At 47.4% G+C, this 20,662-nt stretch overlaps 1 protein-coding gene across 1 annotated transcript in view; it reads left to right on the top strand.

Annotated features, from left to right (window-relative positions):
* The first annotated feature begins 15,659 nt into the window (after window positions 1–15,659).
* The window catches only part of SLC9A8 (solute carrier family 9 member A8), a 30,779-nt gene continuing 25,776 nt past the window's right edge, over window positions 15,660–20,662 (top strand). The window contains exons 1-2 of the mRNA XM_059827112.1: window positions 15,660–15,667; window positions 16,396–16,574. Coding sequence (XP_059683095.1) covers window positions 15,660–15,667; window positions 16,396–16,574 — 187 coding nt within the window. The remainder of the gene's footprint in view (window positions 15,668–16,395; window positions 16,575–20,662) is intronic.

The following is a 20,662-nucleotide window of genomic DNA, read 5'->3' as shown; positions in this document are numbered from 1 at the left end:
GCCACCCACGGGCGCTGCTATTTTATCTCACATCGATGTGTTGGCATTAACAGAAAGGAAACCAAAGGCAGATATTTGTTTATTAAGATGGGAAAACTCCACTGAATGCTGCAAGGTGCTCCTTGCAAGCAGGATTGCTGCAGACCAGTTCTCAGATTATGCCACCCACTACACTTTCTAACAAGGCTATTAGGGCTCTAATCTTAATAGCACCCATACACGTGCCTAACCGTAGGGATGGCTCATTCTACCACAGTCAACAGATGTGTCATAGCTCCCAAAAGGAGGCAATATCAACAGAAATTATTTTGCAGAGCTCCATGTTCACTTGGAAGGTGGCTGTCATCAGAAAAATAGGCTAAAATATTAAACTTGTCACGGCACTTTGCAGAGATTCAATTGATTTCATTGCCTCTGTTTGCGTAAGCCCACCTCTGAAGGCTGATGATCAATCCCAGTCAAAGTGGACTTACGCAAATACTCATAAAATGCCTTTGAGATCTAAATATTCTATCGAGGGAATACATCAAGCTGTACTTTCCAGAATTTCCCAAGGAAGGAAACTTCAGCATACAGAGATAAAATTGTTGTGTAATTTAGTGTAAGTAATTTATCCAGATTTTAAAATATCACTTAACAAAGTCCCTCTCAAAAAGCTATGACAATGGCTGGGCTAAAATACTGCCAAACAGCCCAAACTGTCTGAGAGTCAGAAAATAAACAGGCCATTTTCAGCACACCAGGAGGTCAAGATGGGGATGCCAGGGAATTCTCCACTGGGGCTAGCCTTGTCTGTGGATGGTTTGGAAGAGTCCTGCTCTTCTCTGCTCTGCGAGGGATTGCAAAGATGTCGGGTAAATCTAGGTAAAAGGACATGGGATGAAATTCTGCCTCTACTGAAGCCACCTGTAAAAAAGACTTCAGGACTTCACACCATGTAGAAATGTGACTGCCTTCCAGAAATCTGGGGACAAGGACAACCAGGAACAAAAGAACATTTCAGAGGAAATTGCTTTCTATTAACTCATAATTACATAAGGCAAAATTAACTCACAAAGGCCAACAGCTTAATTGGATTCCCAACCGGGGAAGACAGTTGCATGGAGAATAAGAACCTTCCACAGCTATATTAAATATGGTGTTTCAAACACAGAATATGAATTCCTCTGCTGTGCAGCAAAAAAAGCCTATTACCTTCAATAGCTACAACCAAGGGATTTTATCCATTTCCACTCAGTCACTGACCAGTGCCAAACTACCCAGGTGACCCTATGAAACAGCTCCATTCTGGATGCTTCCTTGTACTTCCAGACACACAGCTGAATCCTAATTAATTCTGAGAATATATTTGGATATTTTGCTGGAGTAAAGTATAAAGGCTTCCAGCCATCTTAACCTTCTTCGCAGCTTGGATTTTGATTAACTGGAATAAATATTTAATTAGAAAGGCAAAGAGCTGAACCTCTTGACCACCCAGGCATTGCCTCTGTAGTCATTGCCCTTTGATGTACAAGGAAAGGGCTTGCAGGACTTTCTTAAAACATGTGCAGCCTTTTATTTCTCTTAAAATTGTAGCAAGGTCAGGCTCTGTTTTGGGGTTTGTCACTCAGAAGCAGCACAGTGAACATTGCACAAAGTGACTCGTGTTCATCTCGGTCTGATGAGGGGAGAGGAAGCTTGCTTTGCCCTCCACAGCCAACAGGAACTTGGGCACTTGTTTTCCAGGTCCCCACGTCACCCAGGTCCCCATGAAAACGATAGGGCTGGAAAGCTGGCCCTGCTGTCCCATGCTTGCCTGCATGCTGCCGGCTCCCACAGCACCCCCCAAGCAGCCTGGGTAAATGTTTGCTGTGGTGAGCTGTAACATAGCCGCGGGAAGAGCTCCTGGTCACGGCCACCACACAGCTCCATGGGAGCTGCCAGCTGCGGTGTGGTGGGTACCAGGCAGGACCATATTGTGGATGTTTTCCTCCTGCGCAGAGCACTGATGTTGTGCTGACACGAGCTGGGTAACATCGACACACTGCATGTCGGGCTGCACATCGGTGACAGGGACAGGTGAGAGAGGCGCCCGTTTCGGCCGTGTTCCCTTTCTGCTCCCTGTAACCTGTGGTTTTACACAGCACTTAAATACCTGCTTAAAAGTCACCAACTTCAGCAGGTCTTAGGCATGTGCTGAACCAAGGCTTAGGAAGCAGCTTAGTCCGTGAGAGCAATCTGTTAGAACCATCAACGCCACCCTTTCGGGCTCCCTCTCCTCCAGGCTTAATTACTGCCTACTTTTGGCACCATTTGTGCTGTATGCCTTTATTTTTCCCCGAAGGAGAATTATGCGCCTTTACTATATTTATTTTATTCTGAGGAAATCCTAATGATTTCCTTTCATGCTTGATTTTGTTCCTGTTTGCAGTGGGACTCCTGCTGTCGCTCTATGAATATCTGATTCTGAAGTCTCTGCAGGAGTGAGCGTGACTGAGAGCAGAAAAGGCAAAGTCAAGCTAAAGAGACCTTCACCAGCTCTAAAAACAGCTGCTGCTCTTGCTGCTGCAGCTGATTTATACCTCATCTGGAGAACAACAGTTCAGAGCCCAGAATTGTTGCCTCCAATGATTTATTTGGCTGTGCTCAAGTTTGGCGACGTGCTGTATAATGTTTTTTGCATGGAAGTGTCACTCTGAGGGAGGTTTAATTGCTTTCAACGTGGATGGTGATGAGAATGCCTTGGAAAAGCTATTTGCATACATTTGCTTGAACGCCAAATGTGGAACTTCCTCCACGCTCAGGCAGTCTGAGGCTCCTTCCCTGCATTACTCAGCTTCACCGTGTGCCTCTGAAAAATTAACAACCAGAAATTCCCCAGCATGGAGCAGAAAGTGAAACTTGGGGCCAGTTGGTTTGAATGTAGGATTATTGGTAACAGGTAAAACAGCAAGACTCTGAATATGGGGTTGCAAACTATAAACACAGACTGCCCCAGGCCCCCAGCACTCATGGCTCTACGGCCGACACTGCTGCAGAAGTCCAGGGCAAAGCAAGGGCAAGGGCTCGGCACTGCCGGTTCCCAAGGTATTGGCTTGACTTGCTGAGCAGAAGAAAGTAAATGAGCAATTTCAACAATACGGGATGGTGTCAAAAAGCTGATGTGCCACCAAGGGCAGGGCATACACCTGCGCATTGCAGCACCCACACCACCGCTCACACGCCGTCTTCTCAGTACTGGTTCTTGAAAACACTCACCAGAGTCATCACTGATGACCTTCACACAAGGCCAGGAGGTGCCATGCACAAATCCCTTGTCCTTTCTCCACAGAATTCAAGGGCAAAGTATCTCTTGAGTGGCCTTGGAGGTTTACACAGCATCAGTTACGACAATCTGGTCTAAATAGATCTTTACTCCATTGCATATCTCACTACAGGGCAGTTCATTTTTATAATTACTTAATGCTTTGAAGCATCAGCTGTTGACATAAGCAGGACCCTGCTTATAAGAGTGAAATAGGTATTGATTTAATGCCCTCAGTGCAAGGGATCCTAAGGCACCTGGAAGCGACTTATTTCGGAACTGCAGCCATCCCCCTCGGCGAGCTTGCTGCCTGCCTGCATTTCCCCAGATACACGCTCTTTTTCAGCCTAGATGTTTTATCTTGGGAGAAGAGAAGAGTTATTTACAGCAGTCCAGGATTTGCAGTCTGGTTGGCAGCGCTGTACAGCAGCCCCAGCTGTGCTGCCACACACAGCAAAAATCGGGAAGAAAAAGTACAGCATTTTTCTGTCCGTCAGACAATGAATGTGCTGCAAGACCAACACCTTCTGGAAGCATTAGATTTGTTGTGGAGGTGCTGGGCAGCTGCATACATGTGTGTGATGGATCAGCACCTTTCAAGCGTGATGGATTTGCTGAGTGTGTACAAACCATCTGCCCAGGAAAGCCACAAAGAAAGGCACCAGCCCTGGTCCCCCACACAGGACAGCAGCGGTTCTGTTCGCCCACAGGGAAAGACAGCAGTCGTGTCAGGGTGGACCTTGAAAGAGGCAGAGCATTTCCTGATGGACACCACGTTTCTGGTGTGACGGGGTTGTTTGCGCCAACCTGGATACCATGACACGGCGCCATTTGTGCTGCCAGCCAAATTTGGGTTTGGTTTGGTTCTGCACATGTGGCTGCATGTGTGCTGTGTACAACAGGAACAGGGGCTGCGATCCACAATCAGACTGAGCCTGCTCTGGTATTTCCTCCGGGGAGCTCAAGATCTCAGCCCAAGCCCAAGCCAGGGTCTACAGCTGACAGTGCAGAATGGCCCCACACACAGGGCAGGGCAGGAAAGGCAGAGCATCGCCAGCGAGTACAGAAATGGTGGAAACTGCAGCAAAGCAGAATACAGTCTTCTAAACTGGGATATAATCAAGACACCGGGACTCGTGTTTGCTTGTTATGAACAACCGGAGTGGCTACGTAACATAGCTGCAGCCAGAAATGTTCAATTAGAAATCAGGCTGAATTTTGTAAAAGCAAAAGTGGAAGTGATCGTTTCTTTGTTTCTTGATGTCACCCGCTTAAAGCAGTATAATTCTCTGGAATTTATGTGTCAGCCACGCATCCTGCCTTCCTGAAACACAAGCTACAGGGTTCATTACAGGCTTTTACAGACGATACGACGTGGCCTGTGATACAGAGGTAGCCAGCCATGATGACCTAATGGGTCTGCTGGCCCTAACTGCTCTGTGTCCCCAAACAATCACCACCTCATGATTCAGAGGGAAGAGAGGTACTCCCTGCATTACCAGCGTGACAGCTGGTTTCAGCCAGGTTTGCAGAGTTTCTCATCTTATGCAACCTCTATTAGTTATTCACAACAGCTGACTGGGGCTAGCAGGAGAGTTTGCGAAGAACGGTGCCTAGTTACAACAACACACCAGGCTTGGCTTTGCCATGGGCATAGTTTTCTCAGATAAACCAAGAAAATAAAAAGTTTACAGTGTGCAGTTCATTGTACACAACCTGGATTTGAGCTGTTTAGTTTGTAAGGGTATTTTAAACTAAACAAACAGCTTTTTGTTAACATTTTCACTAGCACTGCAGATTTCTAGGTTTAGAATAGCACTGATCACTTTGAGGCAGTACTGCTTCACTGGGACAGAGGGATGGGATGTCAGATGTTGCAGTCGAAACCCTGAGACCATGCAACCATTTTTCTGGCAGTGTCCTTGAAATTAACTGGAGTGAGTATCAGCCGAAGGCATGACTCTCGGGCTTTGCCTTGGCTTTCAGAGCAGAGGGGAGCTGCTGGGTTACAGCTTCATCTCACCCCACAGCCAGGGAGAGACATGGGCAGCAGCACTATGGCAATGGGCAAGGCACCCACTTCAATCCATGTGCCATGGCTGGATGGATGTGGCAGAGAGAAGGAGCGGCTGCATCTGTTGGAAGAGTCATTGGAAGGGTGAAAGGAGGCTGCCAGAGCTGATCTCTTCTTGGAAAGAGAGGATGATTCAAGGAGAATGGCCTTGCCAAGGAAAGGAAACACTTCCCTTGCCCTCAGCTCCTGCTCTTTCTTCACCAGGCTCTCCTCCTCCAGCGGTGCCGGCTGCTGGGCGCTTCGCTGCTGGACTGGGTCTGGCTGGGGCGGAGTGGAGTTTCTTCAGAGGCGCTGGTCGGGTGCTGTGTTTTGGATCTGTGACTAAACCAGTGTTGATAACACCCCAGTGTTTCAGCTGCTGCTGAGCAGGGCTGGCACAGCGTCAAGGCCTTTTCTTTTTCCCATTCTGCCCCCGCAGCGAGGAGGCTGGGGCGGTGAGAAGCTGGGGGGGCACACAGCCAGGACAGCTGACTCCAAGTGACCAAGGGGATATTCCATGCCACAGGACGTCGTGCTCAGCAATAAAAGCTCAGGGACAGGAGGAAGGGGGGATGCTCAGGGTTGTGGTGTTTGTCTTTCCAAGGAACCCCTATGCGCTTCCCTAGGAATGGCCAAACACCTGCCTGCTGATGGGAAGTGGTGAATGCATTCCTTATGTTCCTTCGCTTGCTTGTGCAGCTTTGCTTCACTTATTAAACTGTCTTTATCTTGACCCACTATTTTTTTCTCCCTTTTGCCCTTCTGATGCTCTTCCCCATCCCACTGGAGGGGAGTGAGCAACTGGATGGGGGCTTGCCAGCCCACCACAGCTAGATAGGTTTCCTTCCATTCAACCTTTCTATTTCTTTTTATATATATCCCCTCTGTCCTATGAGATAGTTACCGCTCTTGCCAGCATTAAATCTTTGTTATTGTTGCTATTTCACTTTACCTCTCTTAAATCTGTACTTCTGCCCTTATCTTTGCTCCAGGCTGCAGGAGCAATGTTGCTCTATCCAGGGCAAGACAGGCCGTACAGCCATGGAAGGGATGCCCCGCTCTATGATACAGGGCCTGCATGTTGTGTGTCAAAAGTGATTTGTGGAGTAGGTGTGAACAGGAGCTGTGTTTTATCAACAAAGCAATTGCTGTCCTGACGAGGGATTACAAAGATAACAGAAGCAGCAGAACATTCTTCTAGGGAGACACTTCAGAGGAATGCCCATAAAAACCACCACCAGCTGCCTCTGATGGAAAGGCGACATGAGAGGAAGCGTAGCCTACTAGGCAGAGCAGGAGTCAGCACATTCAGATTATTATTTTTCTCTCTGGTATCACTTTGCTGGATGTCTCGACATCTGAACTGGATACCTGCATCGTTCCAGCTGTGAAAATTCTCTCCCCCAGCAGAGGCACCACGGGCAGGGTAACGGAGTGTACCTAAAAAATGTAGATCCTACTGCTTGGATTCCCAACAATCTGCTAAACAGCACTGGGCAGAGATCTCTGCTTTTCTGGCTGCATCAGGGCTACTGAGCAGAAGCAGGCTGGAGGCTGGGAAGACCCAGCTGGTGGGAAATCTGTGTGCGCACTGTCATTAAATCACACTTTGGAGTGCCCACCCCATGTGCCTCCCTGTGTCCCAGCTGCCTTTGCCGTGCCATCCCATTACTGGCAAAGGGCAGAGAAGACTGGCATCCTTCTTGGAAGGGCCCTGCATTGGCTCCTGCAAGGGCTGGCAGGTTTTGGAGACAGCTCAAGAGCAGGCTGCTCGTGTGAGCATGAGGCGACAAGTCCTGGGAGTGCCCAGCAGCTCCAGGCTATCGCCCTGAGCGAGAAATGCAGTTGTTTGTACAGTTGTTCTCTTTTCCCATTGCCATTTGTTTGTAGACATGTCACAGCAGATGCTTCTCACCAGCACAACGGATACTTGGACTCATTTGGGGCTGGTACCCGTAACTGTAATACAGCTAACAAAACACTCTGTTTATCAGAGTTGTCACAAAGATTTGTTAATTCCCAGTGACAGAAGGGCTTTCAGGACAGTCTGTAATAAGGAAGGAGGAAGAACTTTTCATTTATATGCCAACAAGACTGTAATCCAGCAAATACCTAAACACTGCCCTCAACAAAAAGGTATTCAGTATTAAAAACAAGCCCCGGCGGAGGGGCAGGCAGTGAAGGACTGCAGTGGGAAGGAGGAAAGCAGGGGACAGGCAAGGCCAAGCTTCCTGCAGCCGGTATTCGGGTTTCACCTCCCGGGTGATGAATGGCTTCTGTCCAGGAAGCAGCTGCCGCCTGGCCGCCGAGAGCAAAGGCGGACACAACACTCTTGGTCCCCCCCAGTGCATGGACCTCCGTCCAAGGAAGCTGGTGGCAGCCAGCGCTAGAAGAGAAAAGGAGGTGGCTCTGCTCACAGCCCGATGCAAACAGGGGACTGGCTGCCAGAGGAAGGTGCAGATACTATAAGCTTCCACGATTTCAATATACTGAAGAGTAGCTGGAGAGGCTATCGGGAGCAGGACTGCCTCTGCTTGCCCTGCTCTTTGTCTCTCGAGATGTCTGCTTACAGCCTCTGCTGGCTTTTTGTAGGGGAAGGGGGGGTGTTGGTTTTTTAAATTCTAATTCTAGCCTGATCATAACTGATTTTTCCATTCTTGGTTATTTTGTTTGGTTTTCTTAATTTACAAATGATGCTTTCTATTGCTGGCATCTTCTTTCCCTGTCATACCCTCTACACACGCACACATGCAAAGTGCCATCAAACTCTGGGATGGATACACACGCACCAAATATATAGATAGACTCCAGAAATCACACCCATGGCAGGGTGCGGGAGGCTTGAACTTGCAATGCTTGTTTGAAATTAAGCATCAAACAGCCCTTTAAAGAAGAAACTAGATTGACTTGAGGAAGACATTCACGAAGAAATGGAAAAGGGCAGTACTTTGTCATCACTGCCTTCTCTTGCCTCATTTTCTGGGTGTACAGAAGCATTTGGAGGCCACTGCTGGAAAGACCCAGGGACCTGCTGGCCTGATGCAGTGTGGCCGCATCTCTGGGTCTGACAGAAGACACGACCGTGGAGCTGCATCATGCTGGGCTCCAGCTCGTGGTGCAGTCAGGCCATGTGGCTGGTTGCCTGCAGTGGCCAGAAAGATCAGATAAGTAAGTGGTGTTAGTGAGAGCTGTCTGTGCCAGTAAACAAACAGAAACCTGTTTACTTGCAGATTAGGGTGGAAAAGTGGGAGCAGATTTCCCTGGTCTTTGCGGGTCTCAAGATAAAGCGCTGCTCAGAGGGCAGGGGACCCTGCAAGATCTGCTTCCCAGCTCACCCGTTGACTTGCTGTCCATTTCAGGGCCAATTCTCCAGCCTCTCTGTGCCTCAGTTTAGGCATTTGTAAAATAGCAACTGCCTCCTGCCAAAGCCTGTCACTAAGCATAACCCATTCACACGGGGAGAGTCACATCTTGAGACAGAAGGCCCATCACACACTGCTGCGAGAGCAGACTCGGATGAGTCATGGCGCACAAGCACAGCACCAGCTCTGAAACGCATAAAATGCCTGAGTTCTCAGAGCAAAAAAATTCACCGTTTAAAAGCAAAACTGAGGAAGGACAATTCCTCTGTGTCCCATCTCTGGGGCAGCACCTCCTGTCCCCACTTGACAGTGTTTGAACCATTCACCCAGCAGAGCCTGTCTGTTGGGAAGCCGGCGAGCTCTGTGGATGGGGACTGTCCTCTGTGTCTGCCTACCCAGCAGAGCAGTTGTTGGTGCGTGGCAGGGCACAAGCCAGCATGAACAAGCATCCGGTGCCAAAAATGGGGAAATGAGGTTGGGATCAGGAGGGCTGCATTTCCCTGAAGGGCACACAGGGCTGGATAAGTCAGCCGCCACTTCTCAACAAGGTACTCCTCACACCATCCCCATGTCCAAGGCAAGGGAGGAGTTCAGTCTCCTCAGCTCCTGTGTTCAGCCACTTGACTAGCAGTGCCAGCAGGTGACATGACAGTGTCCTTGGGAATATTCCCTCCTGCTGCCCTTTGGGTCCCTGTTCCCAAGGCCTGATCCCATTTGTTTGCATTTCAGGTGGATCACAACCTCTGGCAACTGGCTATAGCAGTGCATCTTGCTGGGCACTGACTACAGCCATTTCCCTCTGTCACTGCTTCCTCCTGGATAAACTCCAGATTTAACATGTCAAAAACAGACAAAACATGAAATGAAAAGCAAACAAACCAAGCATCCAATAGTTTCAAACAACAAATACCAAAGCAACAGGAGAGACATTATCTTCTGAGAATTCGTGCCTGAAATTTGTCTCTATATGTATTTGTTTATATTTATACATATAAGTGTGTGTATGCACACAGGCATATGCCTATTGCATATATCTAGAGAACGAGAGAATAAGATGCTATATATACTAAGACACATTAAGAAGATATAAAAACAGATCTATATAGTGAAGGTTTTAAAACAATTTTCAGGATTTCACCAGTCAGCCTAACAGAATCCTTCCCATCTGCCCAAAAGCAGTAAAGCAAGCAAATTACATGGCTGACTCCTCCCCTACCTTCTTAGCAGCATGCTTAACCTTCGCCTGCATAATAAATAAATGCCCTGAGTTTGATAACAAAGATAATTCATTCCTTTTAAAGTACACTCAGTTCTCTCTTTCTCAGTCTCATACTGGAGTGCAGGAAAATCAAGAGAAGGGAGTAGCAGGAGATGATCTTTTTGCACAGAGGTTGTTTTCAGGCTGATGCAGCTCCCCGACATTCACATCCCAGCCTGCCAACATCTTCAGGAGCTGTGATGGAGTTGATCCTGGGGGACGATGAAGCCCCTAAAAGGTAGGCCTTTTGTAAGCAGTAAGTGCCCTGTTGTCACTCTAGTACCATAGCCGTAGGCATCTGCTCACACACAGCCTACAGATACTGACATTTTAAGGCTACTGCTGATTTCAGTATTGTTGATATTGCTGATTTTGCCTGATGTCTTTGAAATCCCAGGCTCATCTTGTGGTTTGGCCCATACCATATTCCATAACAGAATCAGAACCTGGCTTCAGGTGAGCTTAGAGCTGAACCCCTCTCCACACCCCAGAAAATACTTTATTTTTACTATAAAGCCAAGCTATGAAGGGGATTGGCATATTTAAATACTTGTAGGATAGTTCTACCATAAATCTAGGTGGAGCACTTCCACCTTCCCTACATCTGGCAGCTTCCTCCCACTGTCTAACTACCCAGCGCTGCAGGAAGAAGTTCAGTGCTCTCTGTTTCAGAAGGACTTGAATCAAGGGTGACTGTTCAACCCGCCTGAGATCACAGTTTTTATAGATAATCTAAAAAGCTAACCCAGATCTCTCCAAGGCCAAAGACTGCCATAACTGCTAAACCCACTCCCTAGAGTAAATCTGGCACACCCCTGCTCTTTAGAGGCCACAGCCTCCACTTGTAAGAGAGAACAAAGTCCTGTGCCTGTAAATTACTGCCTTCCCCTATGTTTCCAGCACAAGGTTACAGCTGGTCACTTACTCATCTGTGCCTGCCTTCAGTGTTCCACATAGCTATCTATTTAGGCTGCTCTGTATAATTTAAGAATTAAAACTAAACACTATGTTACCTACAGCCACATCATCTTAGATGAGCTTAAACAACTGCGAAATTCCTGGGATCTATTAAAAGCAACATTCAGCACACGCATTAATCAACAGATGCTCAGTAGCTGTGCATCAGAAAACCACAAGTGAGAAGCAGGCTGAAAGGCCTCCTGCCAAAATGATTACTTTCTGTTGCAACCAAGTCTTTGAAAAACCATCTGTAGAGCGATGCTAGCCTGGTGTTTGGTTCAGCAGTTATCTCAGTGGTAGTAAGTCTGACTTACCCCTTCCAAGTGGCAACAACAGGTCCAGCAAGCAGTGGTATTTCCTGCTGATGAGTCAGAGATGAGACATGAAAATCACCATCTCTTCATACAGAGCATTTTATACGTTATAATTTGATATCACCTGTGGTTACTTCACCCTTAGTGCGCTGCTCTGAGGGATGACACTTCGTATCAGTGGAAATGTGACAATTCACAGTGGCTGATCAACTGCACCTCCTGGTACCCTGGGCTTTCTGTTCTCACACAGTCACTTGACCCAGCAGCCCTTGATCCCTCCAGCCACTCTGATGCTCCCCCCTCCTACAGGGGTTCCTGGGATCCTTGTCCTCCTTCTACCTTTTTCCTTTTTTTTTTTTTCCCCCCTCAGATCCTGGCTTTTGTGAGGTTCAGTCCTGGGTTTGTGTTTCTCTAGGTTCCCAGGCCTCTACTTTTCCTGGCTCAATCCTCCTTCCTTCCACTTCCCTTCCTGAACCCTTCCCATGCCCCCCAACACCCATCTGTGGTTCCCCTTTGGCCAGGGCCAGCAGGCACAGTGCGGAGAAGGTCAGCCCACATCCTGAAGAGTTACATCTGCAGTCATCCCTTTTCTACATCAATCTCTCATGATTAAAAGCACATGACAGCTACAAGGCCAGTAAAACAAAACAAGCGTGGAGTTTCCTGATCATGCCAGTTGAAAGATTTAAGGAACAAAAACAATCAAAAAAAATGAGGCCAAGGCCAAAACCAAAAAACCCCCCAAAAAAAGCAAAGAAAAAGCAAAACAGCTAAAATTTCTGGCCTTCTTTCTTAGGCCAGATGACCTGCTCTTCATGCCAAGCAAAACTCAAGTGACTAGGAAAGATATTTTTTAGATTTTCTTTATTCTGCATGAGCCTGGTACAGAATTGAACATCGCTCTGGTCACAGCTCCAAGAGCCCATTGCAACAGGTGGAGATTACATGGGAATCTAGCCATGCCCTTTTCACTGACCAACACTGCTGCAATGGCTCTACATCTTCCACCATTTGCTGATTTGCTTTTAAGAAACTTTGCCCTTGTAGATGGATGCAGCTACTCCTTTTAACCCAGAGCAGCATAGGCACAGCTATAAGATATGGAGGAAGGGAGCTATAGCAAGGAGGAGCAGACTTGTCAGAGCTGTACAACAAAAGAGGCACGAGCTATAAAGTGCAACAAGAGGGCTTCCAACTGCACAACAGTTCTTCACCCTGAGAGCGGTGCAGCACAGGGACAGGTCTTCCAGAGCAGCTGGGGACTCTCCATCCTTAGAGATTTTCAAAATTTCTCTGGAAAAGGCCCTGAGCAACCTCCTCTAACTTTGAAGCTGGCCCTGCTTTGAGCAGCAAGTTGGACCAGAGCTCTCCAGAGGTGGCTTTCAACGATTTTTTCTCTGATTTCTAGGTGGACAGGATAAGGTCCGGGTGAGGAGGACTGGGCTGCACAGCAGGGGAGCTTCTTCCTGTCGTGTGACCTAGAGCACGAAACGTACTGCGCAGATGAGAGACGCACATGGCCCCCACTGTCCTTTTCTGCCACATTTCCACTCGTTCTCCCTCAATCCCTTTCAATTTAACTTCTTGTATTTTCACTGGGCTTCCCAGAAAAGCAAAAGGAAAACCCCGAAAGTTATTATGAGCTAAAAACATGCAAATTTGCGGAAGACCAATTTCTTTTTAGAGATGTTCTCAAGGGAAACGCTGACAATTCACCTTGTAGAGACCAGCTACTTCCAGCCATCTAGACTGACCTGCACCAGCCTCCGTTCGTACTGAAGCAACCCTCCATATCCCTCTGGTGCTTTGACACAGCACATTTGGAGCACTTCACAAATACCAAAATTGGCCAAGGCTTGGCAAACTTTGAATTTTAATTTTTGCTCAAAAAAGGAAGAAGGCATTCACAAGAAAATTTCCTGTGTTTCATCAGCTTAAGTGTAACACATTCTGAATCAAGCTTCATTATTTATGGGTGAAGTGTTGTTCATAATCTCCACTCCAAAGCATCGTGAAAACTGAGATCAAAGAGCAGAAGTGCCTGAGCTTCTGATGTGTTGGAGGCCCGCAGTCCCCCCCAGTTTCCAAATGGAGTAAGTTGTGCACATCACCTCTGGAAATCAGCTTGCACCACCCTGCAAAGTGCCATCCTCATTTTTCACTGGCACCGGTAAGCTTTAAGTGTGCCACATCACATGCGCCTAAGCTGAAGTCATGCACTTTAAACTGTTCCAAACACTATTAGGATGGAGAGAATGAGTTAAAGCAGATGGCGATTAGCAAGCTGCAGATCATCGGAAATTAGCCAGTGTGTAAAAAAATATTTGGTTACAACTGTAGTAAGACTATCTAAGTAGGTCACCACAAAATCACATCAGAAGATGGAAGAAAAGGAGAGGTGTGGGTTCAGACTCACTACAGGAAACCAGACATTCTCCAGCTCTGCCCCGCCTGCGACACAAATGGAAAAACAGCTGCTGCCCACATCTCACCGTTTTTTAAAACTCACCCATGTTCATACCTGTTTGAATGGCTTTCACTGTCATGTAAATGGATTGCGAGTGTCAGTGTGTCTGTGCCACGAATCTACAATTTAATTTTGATTAAAGTGCACAGCTGATATTCTAAAAGGCCTTCAAAACGACCTGAGGCAGACAAACCAATAAGTCTGTTTGTACAACCCCCTTTTTTTTTCCTGAGGAAGAAAAAACAGAAATGGACAGAAATGCATGTGATGCTGTTATACTATTTGTTTCCACAATGCCTGTCATCCCAGCATCTCAGACTTTCAGAAACTGGATGGATGGATGTCCATGACTGGCTTTGTAAGCTCAGAGGTGCTAATTAGCCCCATTTTTCAGGTAAGAACTGATGCACGGGAGAGCTGAGAGACCCAAGCAGCAGCCTGTCCCAGAGGACGGCATTTGAAACTTACACCAGGTAAGGCTGACAACTCAACAGTATTTTAATTCAAGAGCGTTTTGACACTGATTTTGAGGTAGTGGCTTTCTGATTCCGCTTGATGGTAACTGGATAAATGCTAATTTGACACTTTCTTTTTGCTGTAAGCTACGTTCTCAGTCTGTGGTTGAGAAGTGAAAAGTCACCCATGGATCAGCTGTGTGCTTACTCAGGTTTACTCAGCCAGCAGGAAAGGGTTAGGGGAGCTGCAGGTTGAACATGTCTTTTATTTAAAAGGTCAGGATCCATTTCCCACTTTTAGGCACCACAGAGTATTTTGACGTGATGCTTCGGCACACTTCTGCAGTTGTTACACCCAGGTTTCCAGTGCAGCCGCTGAAATAATAACCCTGTGCCACCGTGACCTCAGTCTAAGTTTAAGCACAAGGGGTTACTTTTGAGCTTGGGTGGTGGCAGTTGAGGGACAAGGAGCCACCAGGCAATGACTGTGGAGGGACAAGGAGCTGCTGGGTGATGGCAGCTGCGGGAAAAGAAGCCAGGCAACAGCGTCGGATAAGGAGCTGCCAAGGAACGATGACTGAGGGACAAGGAGCTGCGGGGCAATGGTGGCTGAAGCAGAAGGAGCCACCAGACAATGGCAACTGAAGGATAAGGTGCAAGGCCATGGCAACTGAGGGACAAAGAGCCACTGGGCGATGGTGGCTCCAAGGGACATAACGCCAGGCAGCAATGGCTGAGGGACAAGGAGCTGCTCGGCAATGGTGGCTGAGGGCCGTGATGCCAGGCAACAATGGCTGAGGGCCGTGGCGCCCAGCAGCGATGGCTGAGGGACAAGGAGCTGCTGGCAATAGCTGCTGAGGGCCATGGCGCCCGGCAGCGATGGCTGAGGGACAAGGAGCTGCTGGCAATAGCTGCTGAGGGCCATGGCGCCCGGCAGCGATGGCTGAGGGACAAGGAGCTGCTGGCAATAGCTGCTGAGGGCCATGGTGCCCGGCAGCGATGGCTGAGGGACAAGGAGCTGCTGGGCAATAGCTGCTGAGGGCCATGGCGCCCGGCAGCGATGGCTGAGGGACAAGGAGCTGCCGGGCGATGGCGGCTGAAGGCCTGGCCCCAGCGCGAGCCGCCGCGAGGGCAGAGCGTAGGCTGGACCCCGCGTGCAGCCCACCCCCGCTGGCCGGCGCCGGAAGGATGACATCACACCACAGCACCAGCGCATGACGACGCGGCGTCGCCACGCAGGACAGCTCGCTTCCCAGCGCGCGCAGCCGCCCCCACTCTCACGTGACAAACCCCCCCCCTATCACGCGCCCGCTTGCCGCTTGAAGAACGCCGGTTCCAGGCAGCCGCCGCGCACGCATGCGCGCTCTCGCCCCCACGACCCCGCCCCATCTTTTCATAGAGATCGCGGACGCGCCCGCTAGAGCGTCGCCCAGGAGTCCCGGAAGTGACTGCGTGCGGGGCGGCCCCGCAGGAACGCGGTGGGAGGTTTAAGCTGGCGGCCGACAAGATGGCGGAGTGAGTGTGGTGGCGGTCGGGCCGCGGGCGGCGGGAGGGGTCGGCCCGCTGCCCCGGGCCTTGCCCGTGGGAAAGCGTCGCCTCCGGGGCAGGGCCTCGCTGCCGTGTGCCGGACGGGAGTGCCTTTCCCCTCAGCAGGGGCTTGCGGGGGGGCAGTGTCCCCAGCCCCGCGGTGCCGGCCCCTCCGCTCAGCACGGCGCCTGGGGCCGAGGGCTGCGGGGCACCCTGCCGTGTCGCGGGCCTACCACTGGGCTGAGGGCTGCGGGGCGGGCCCCTGGAGGGGGTCCAGGAGTGTCCTGCCCACGGGAGGGGAAGGCCGGCTCTGAAGCGGCCCTGCGCGGCAGGGAGGGCTGTAGGAGCTGGCAAGCGCAGTCCCGCGGTCCCTGCGGGTGCCGTTGGTCTGCTACAGTGGGTTTGTTAGACTCGACAGGCTAAGTGGGCTACTTCATTCTTCTGTCAGGCCTTCACCTGCATCCCATGCTGCAGTGCAGAATATTTGGTGTCTGCAGTGCATGAAGGAACTCGGCAATAATCAGGTCCATGAATCTGAACTTCCAGTATTTGTATGTGATCAGAGACCGCTTTTAAAGAGCAACCTTAACGTGTTGGTCACTAGTATCAATTCAGTATGATCTGGTGGTTGTTTCATGTGTGCATGTCTTTAGTAGGCTAAGTCTTTGTCATACTGCTCCCATCCGGTATAATCACATATTATATTATCGTGACAGGTCTGCAAATGCCACCCATGAAGTCATCAATGTTACCCTCCACACTACGCTGGCTGCTACTACCAAATTGGTGGTACCTACACCTGCTAAACCTATCCTTCCAGTTCAGACTGGAGTCCAAGCACAGCAAGAGGAGCAATCTAGTGGCATGACAATTTTTTTTAGCCTTCTTGTTTTAGGTGAATGATGGTTTTCTTTCTATGAAGTGGAATATTTTACAGGCACAGGGTTTTAGAAAGTTGGGTATGTAACTGCCTGAACCTCCCAAACATGTGGAAAGCTGAGGACCATTGCAAACCTCTTCACCATGGTCTCAAAGTGCAAACATCATGTTTAATTGTCTTCGCCTTCCTTACCAAGCACATGACATGTTCACGTATGAAAAAGACATTGTCAGAATACTCCATGGTGCTTGCAGCTGTCTTTGAGGACAGTGTACTAGATAGATGTCAATTTAACTACTTCTAGCACTTCTGGACTGCCTTCAGATATTTTTTTATATAAACCAATAGAAGGCAGGCAGATTTACTTGCACAAGTATAAAAGTTCAGTATCTATTTTTCTGGCTCTCCTTACTTTCTTACGTTCCTACAAGAGTGTGATAATAACATGCAGATTGCCATAATTGTATTAACGTTGTTGTACCTATATAGGCATTTTGAATGGCAGATGCACTCCCAACTTTTCTGTAAGTCTGGGCTGTTATCTCACCATCTGCTTAGAGCAATGCTGTAGTCAAAACTGTAGCAATAACAAAACTTTCATGGAGAGTTAAGGGTTTGTCTGTTTTCCTTTGCGTGTTTATGTGCTTGGTTCCTCCAAAGCAAGCTATACTGAGAGACTTTTCTGTGACAGACGGGTCACCTAGTCTTCTAAGTAGTTATTCTTTCCAGTAGCAAGTGGAGAAAAGAAGAGGTATGGAGCTGAGAGCAACGCAGAAACTTCATGGCATCATAGAATGGTTTGGGTTGGAAGGGACCTTAAAGATCATCTAGTTCCAACCTCCCTGCCAACTTCTGCAAATCATTTGGATTTAAAAAAAATAAAACTTTGCCTGCTATAAATAACTATTATTAAGTGCAGCAAAAAGTAGAAGGCTTCTGCTTATTTGTAAAGTATCTATTTGTCTTCAAAGAGGGTTAATGTTTTCCCAGAGGTCAATGGCATACTAGAATTTGAACAGAAACAAAAGAAGGACCAAAGCAAAATGCAGTAGATCAGAAGACTTCTAAGATTAAAATAAAATTTCTGAATATGTGTGTCTCATGGCTTTTAAAAGGGCTATTCATGGTAAAATTGCATTCCTAGGACTTAAGAACAGATCTATGATTTTTTTGGCTGTGTTCCAGCCTATTTATGCCAGTCTGATAACTTAATGGATCTTAAAAGCATCACCCTCAGGACAGGGGAGTTCCCTGAACAAAGTAAAGCCAGTATAAAAGCTTATTGTTCATAGTTATTCCCATTCATAATCTCTGATTTAAGAGCGTGGGAAGGGTAAAAATGAATGTGTATACCATACTCTTAAACCTGGATGTCATGAGCTGTAAAATGGCCTTTAAAATGTCCTGAACTGGAGTAGACCCAGAAGCAGATCCATTCTGAGCTGTGTTGTGTCAAAGCCAAGCCCCAAATTTAAAGTGCCTGAAATAGCATGAGTTAGTCTCTGATCCCAGATTTCTATGGCTTGTTTATCTGTTCAAACACCACTTCACTTTCAAAGTCATACCTCTATGCTGACATGTTCATGTGATCCATGAATTCCCTTCTGTTACGTTATATGCTTTTACTGTGCTCTTCCTTAAAGGGACACTCACATGTTCTTTTAGCCTGTCCAGAACACTGCTTTTTCCAGCCTCTTGCCTGATTGTTATATTCCTGATACATGCAAGTGCCTGGAGCAGATGATGTGCTGCCAGATACAAACAGAGCAGTCTTACACAAGGAATGGGTGACCAACAGCTAAAGAACATACCAGGCTGCCATAATATTTATGCTGGTGGGAGTTAGGCGATGGTTGCTTTTTGTTTTATTGCCAAAGCAAAGTAGTCAAAAGCTGTTAGAAAGGAGCTAGTGATTAGATCTGCTAAATAGAAAGCATGTTTGTGCTTGCCTTAGAGTTTGCTGGAAATCCGTAATGTCCAGATGCCTTTATGGATCTGTCCCAAAGAGCAGTATAGAATGCTTTAAACACAGTAATCCTGGATGTCTTTACAGGATGCATATTTTTCACATTTAACAGGCAGGAAATTGATATGAAACTCAATAGTACTGATTGACAGGCGAATAAAAACTTTGCTTGGGATACATGATGAAGCTATTGCTCCCATCGTCTGTTTAGCAGCTGGCAGCCAAATGTCAGAGTTGCTTGTTAGTCAGCTTCTGAACTGCTGCAGTTTCTAGTACAACATTTTAAAGTAAACACCGTTTTGAGACTGCATTAAAGTGTTGTACTCTAAACTCAAGTGTTTTGAGAACTGATTGGTCGATATCATAAAGATTGGTGAACTAGAAGTGGGGTAAACGTGGGGAAGGGAGCCCTGCCAGTCTTCATGAATGGAACAATCCCTGCGCATCACTCCAAACCCACAGCTTTGGCCCTGAACAAATTGCATGCCAGTAATTGAGCAAATATTATTGTTTTTCATGAGTCCTTGCTTTGGTTGTAAGCCCATCCATCTATTCATGTCCACATCCATGAAATGCTCACCATGTTGTGTATCAACTGGGTGTACGAGATAACCTGTGGGAGAATGCAGGCATCAGTGTGATACCCACTCCTTAGCACCGTATTGTAGAGTAGGGCGACAAAAGGTGGTAGTTGTGTTTATGAGGTTTGTACTTCTTTTTTGTGAGACTGTATAGTAAATACAGATCATGTTGTAGACCCCAGTAGTTCACAGGTGGTGTGATCCAGCAAACCGTGCTAGTGCTCAGAATTACTTGTGGACCATTTTGTACCTTTTCAGGCTGTAAATTGAAAGTGCTCTTCTGAACCATCTGCAAGTGGCTGCTTGGTTTTTAGTTAACTAGAAGGAGCTGTTAAACCAAATCGCTAAGAGCAGTTCTGAGAACTTAGTTCATTCCCGAGTTCAAAATGTGTGCTGTTGTAGTGTGGCCTGGCACTATGCTGCCCATGCTGAAATAGGGTGAGAGTCATAGACTCTTACAAGGAACAGAGTACGGAGAATGAGGCTTCCCGTTGCACTTGTGATGAGGTTTGCCAAATACACAGTTTAAAACAGTTTCTACTGTAATTAACAGGCCACGATTTGATTCCAGTACATAAAATGCTATTGTCTTTGCTTGAGCTTCAGTTGCTTTCTGACAAAATACAAGGAGTAATACTGCTTATATCCCAGGCCACTGCAGAATGATTTGTTAGCAAATAGAGCGAAATACGTGTATTACAGACATGCAGGCCAGATGTTTCTTTGACCCTTTGTTGAGCTAAATTAAGGTGCGAGAAGAATTGTGGTACTTTCAATGTGGGGAATATTGAGATCAAAATTGTTAGGGATTTAATAATCCAGGATTATTTGATTCTTATAGATAAGTTTCCTGCCTGCAGTAGTTCTAAAAGAATCAAGAGGTGTCTTTTAACTGTATCCATGGATGGTACCCAGATCTGCTGTAGATCCTTTGTAATTTGCCTTTACATTGGCATAGAGGCTGTGATGGGATTACTGTAACCTTCATTTTTAACTTCAAGCTGAATCTGTTCTGTGTTTTTCTACACTGCTCCTTTCCCCTTAGTGGTGCAACTTTTAGCAATGCTCAGCAGTAAATGTCTCTTGCTGATTTGGATAAGGATTTGGCTGATGCTTGTTATGAGAACCTGGATATTTGAACAGTTACCTATTCTGCAGTCTCATAGCCCCACTGAATGCAAGTTACAGAGGCTATGGAGCCAGACTCTTCGGAGGGGTGCAAAAGAACAAGAAGCACCAGTCACAACTTGCAACAACAGAAATGTGGATTGGAGAGAAAAAGAAAATTCTTCACCATGAGGCTTAAGGACTGGAACTGGGGTTGTGAGAGAGTGTGTGACTTCTTTAACTTCAGGGATTTTCAAACTTGACTGGACAAGGCCCTGGGCAACCTTCTTTGAAGTTAGCCCTGCTTTGAGCAGGAAGTTGGACTAGATGACCTCAAGAGATCCCTTCCAATGTAATTTTTCTGATTCTGTGATTATGCATTTGGGTAAAGCCCATCTGCTCAGAGGAACTTGGGTGCGAAAGTGTGTGTAACTTTGAAATTTTAATTG

The sequence above is a fragment of the Gavia stellata genome, chromosome 20 (genome assembly GCF_030936135.1).
Source record: "Gavia stellata isolate bGavSte3 chromosome 20, bGavSte3.hap2, whole genome shotgun sequence".
Classification (NCBI taxonomy): Eukaryota; Metazoa; Chordata; class Aves; order Gaviiformes; family Gaviidae; genus Gavia; species Gavia stellata.
Note: the sequence above shows the minus strand (reverse complement) of the source record. Positions and strands in the feature narration are given on the sequence as shown.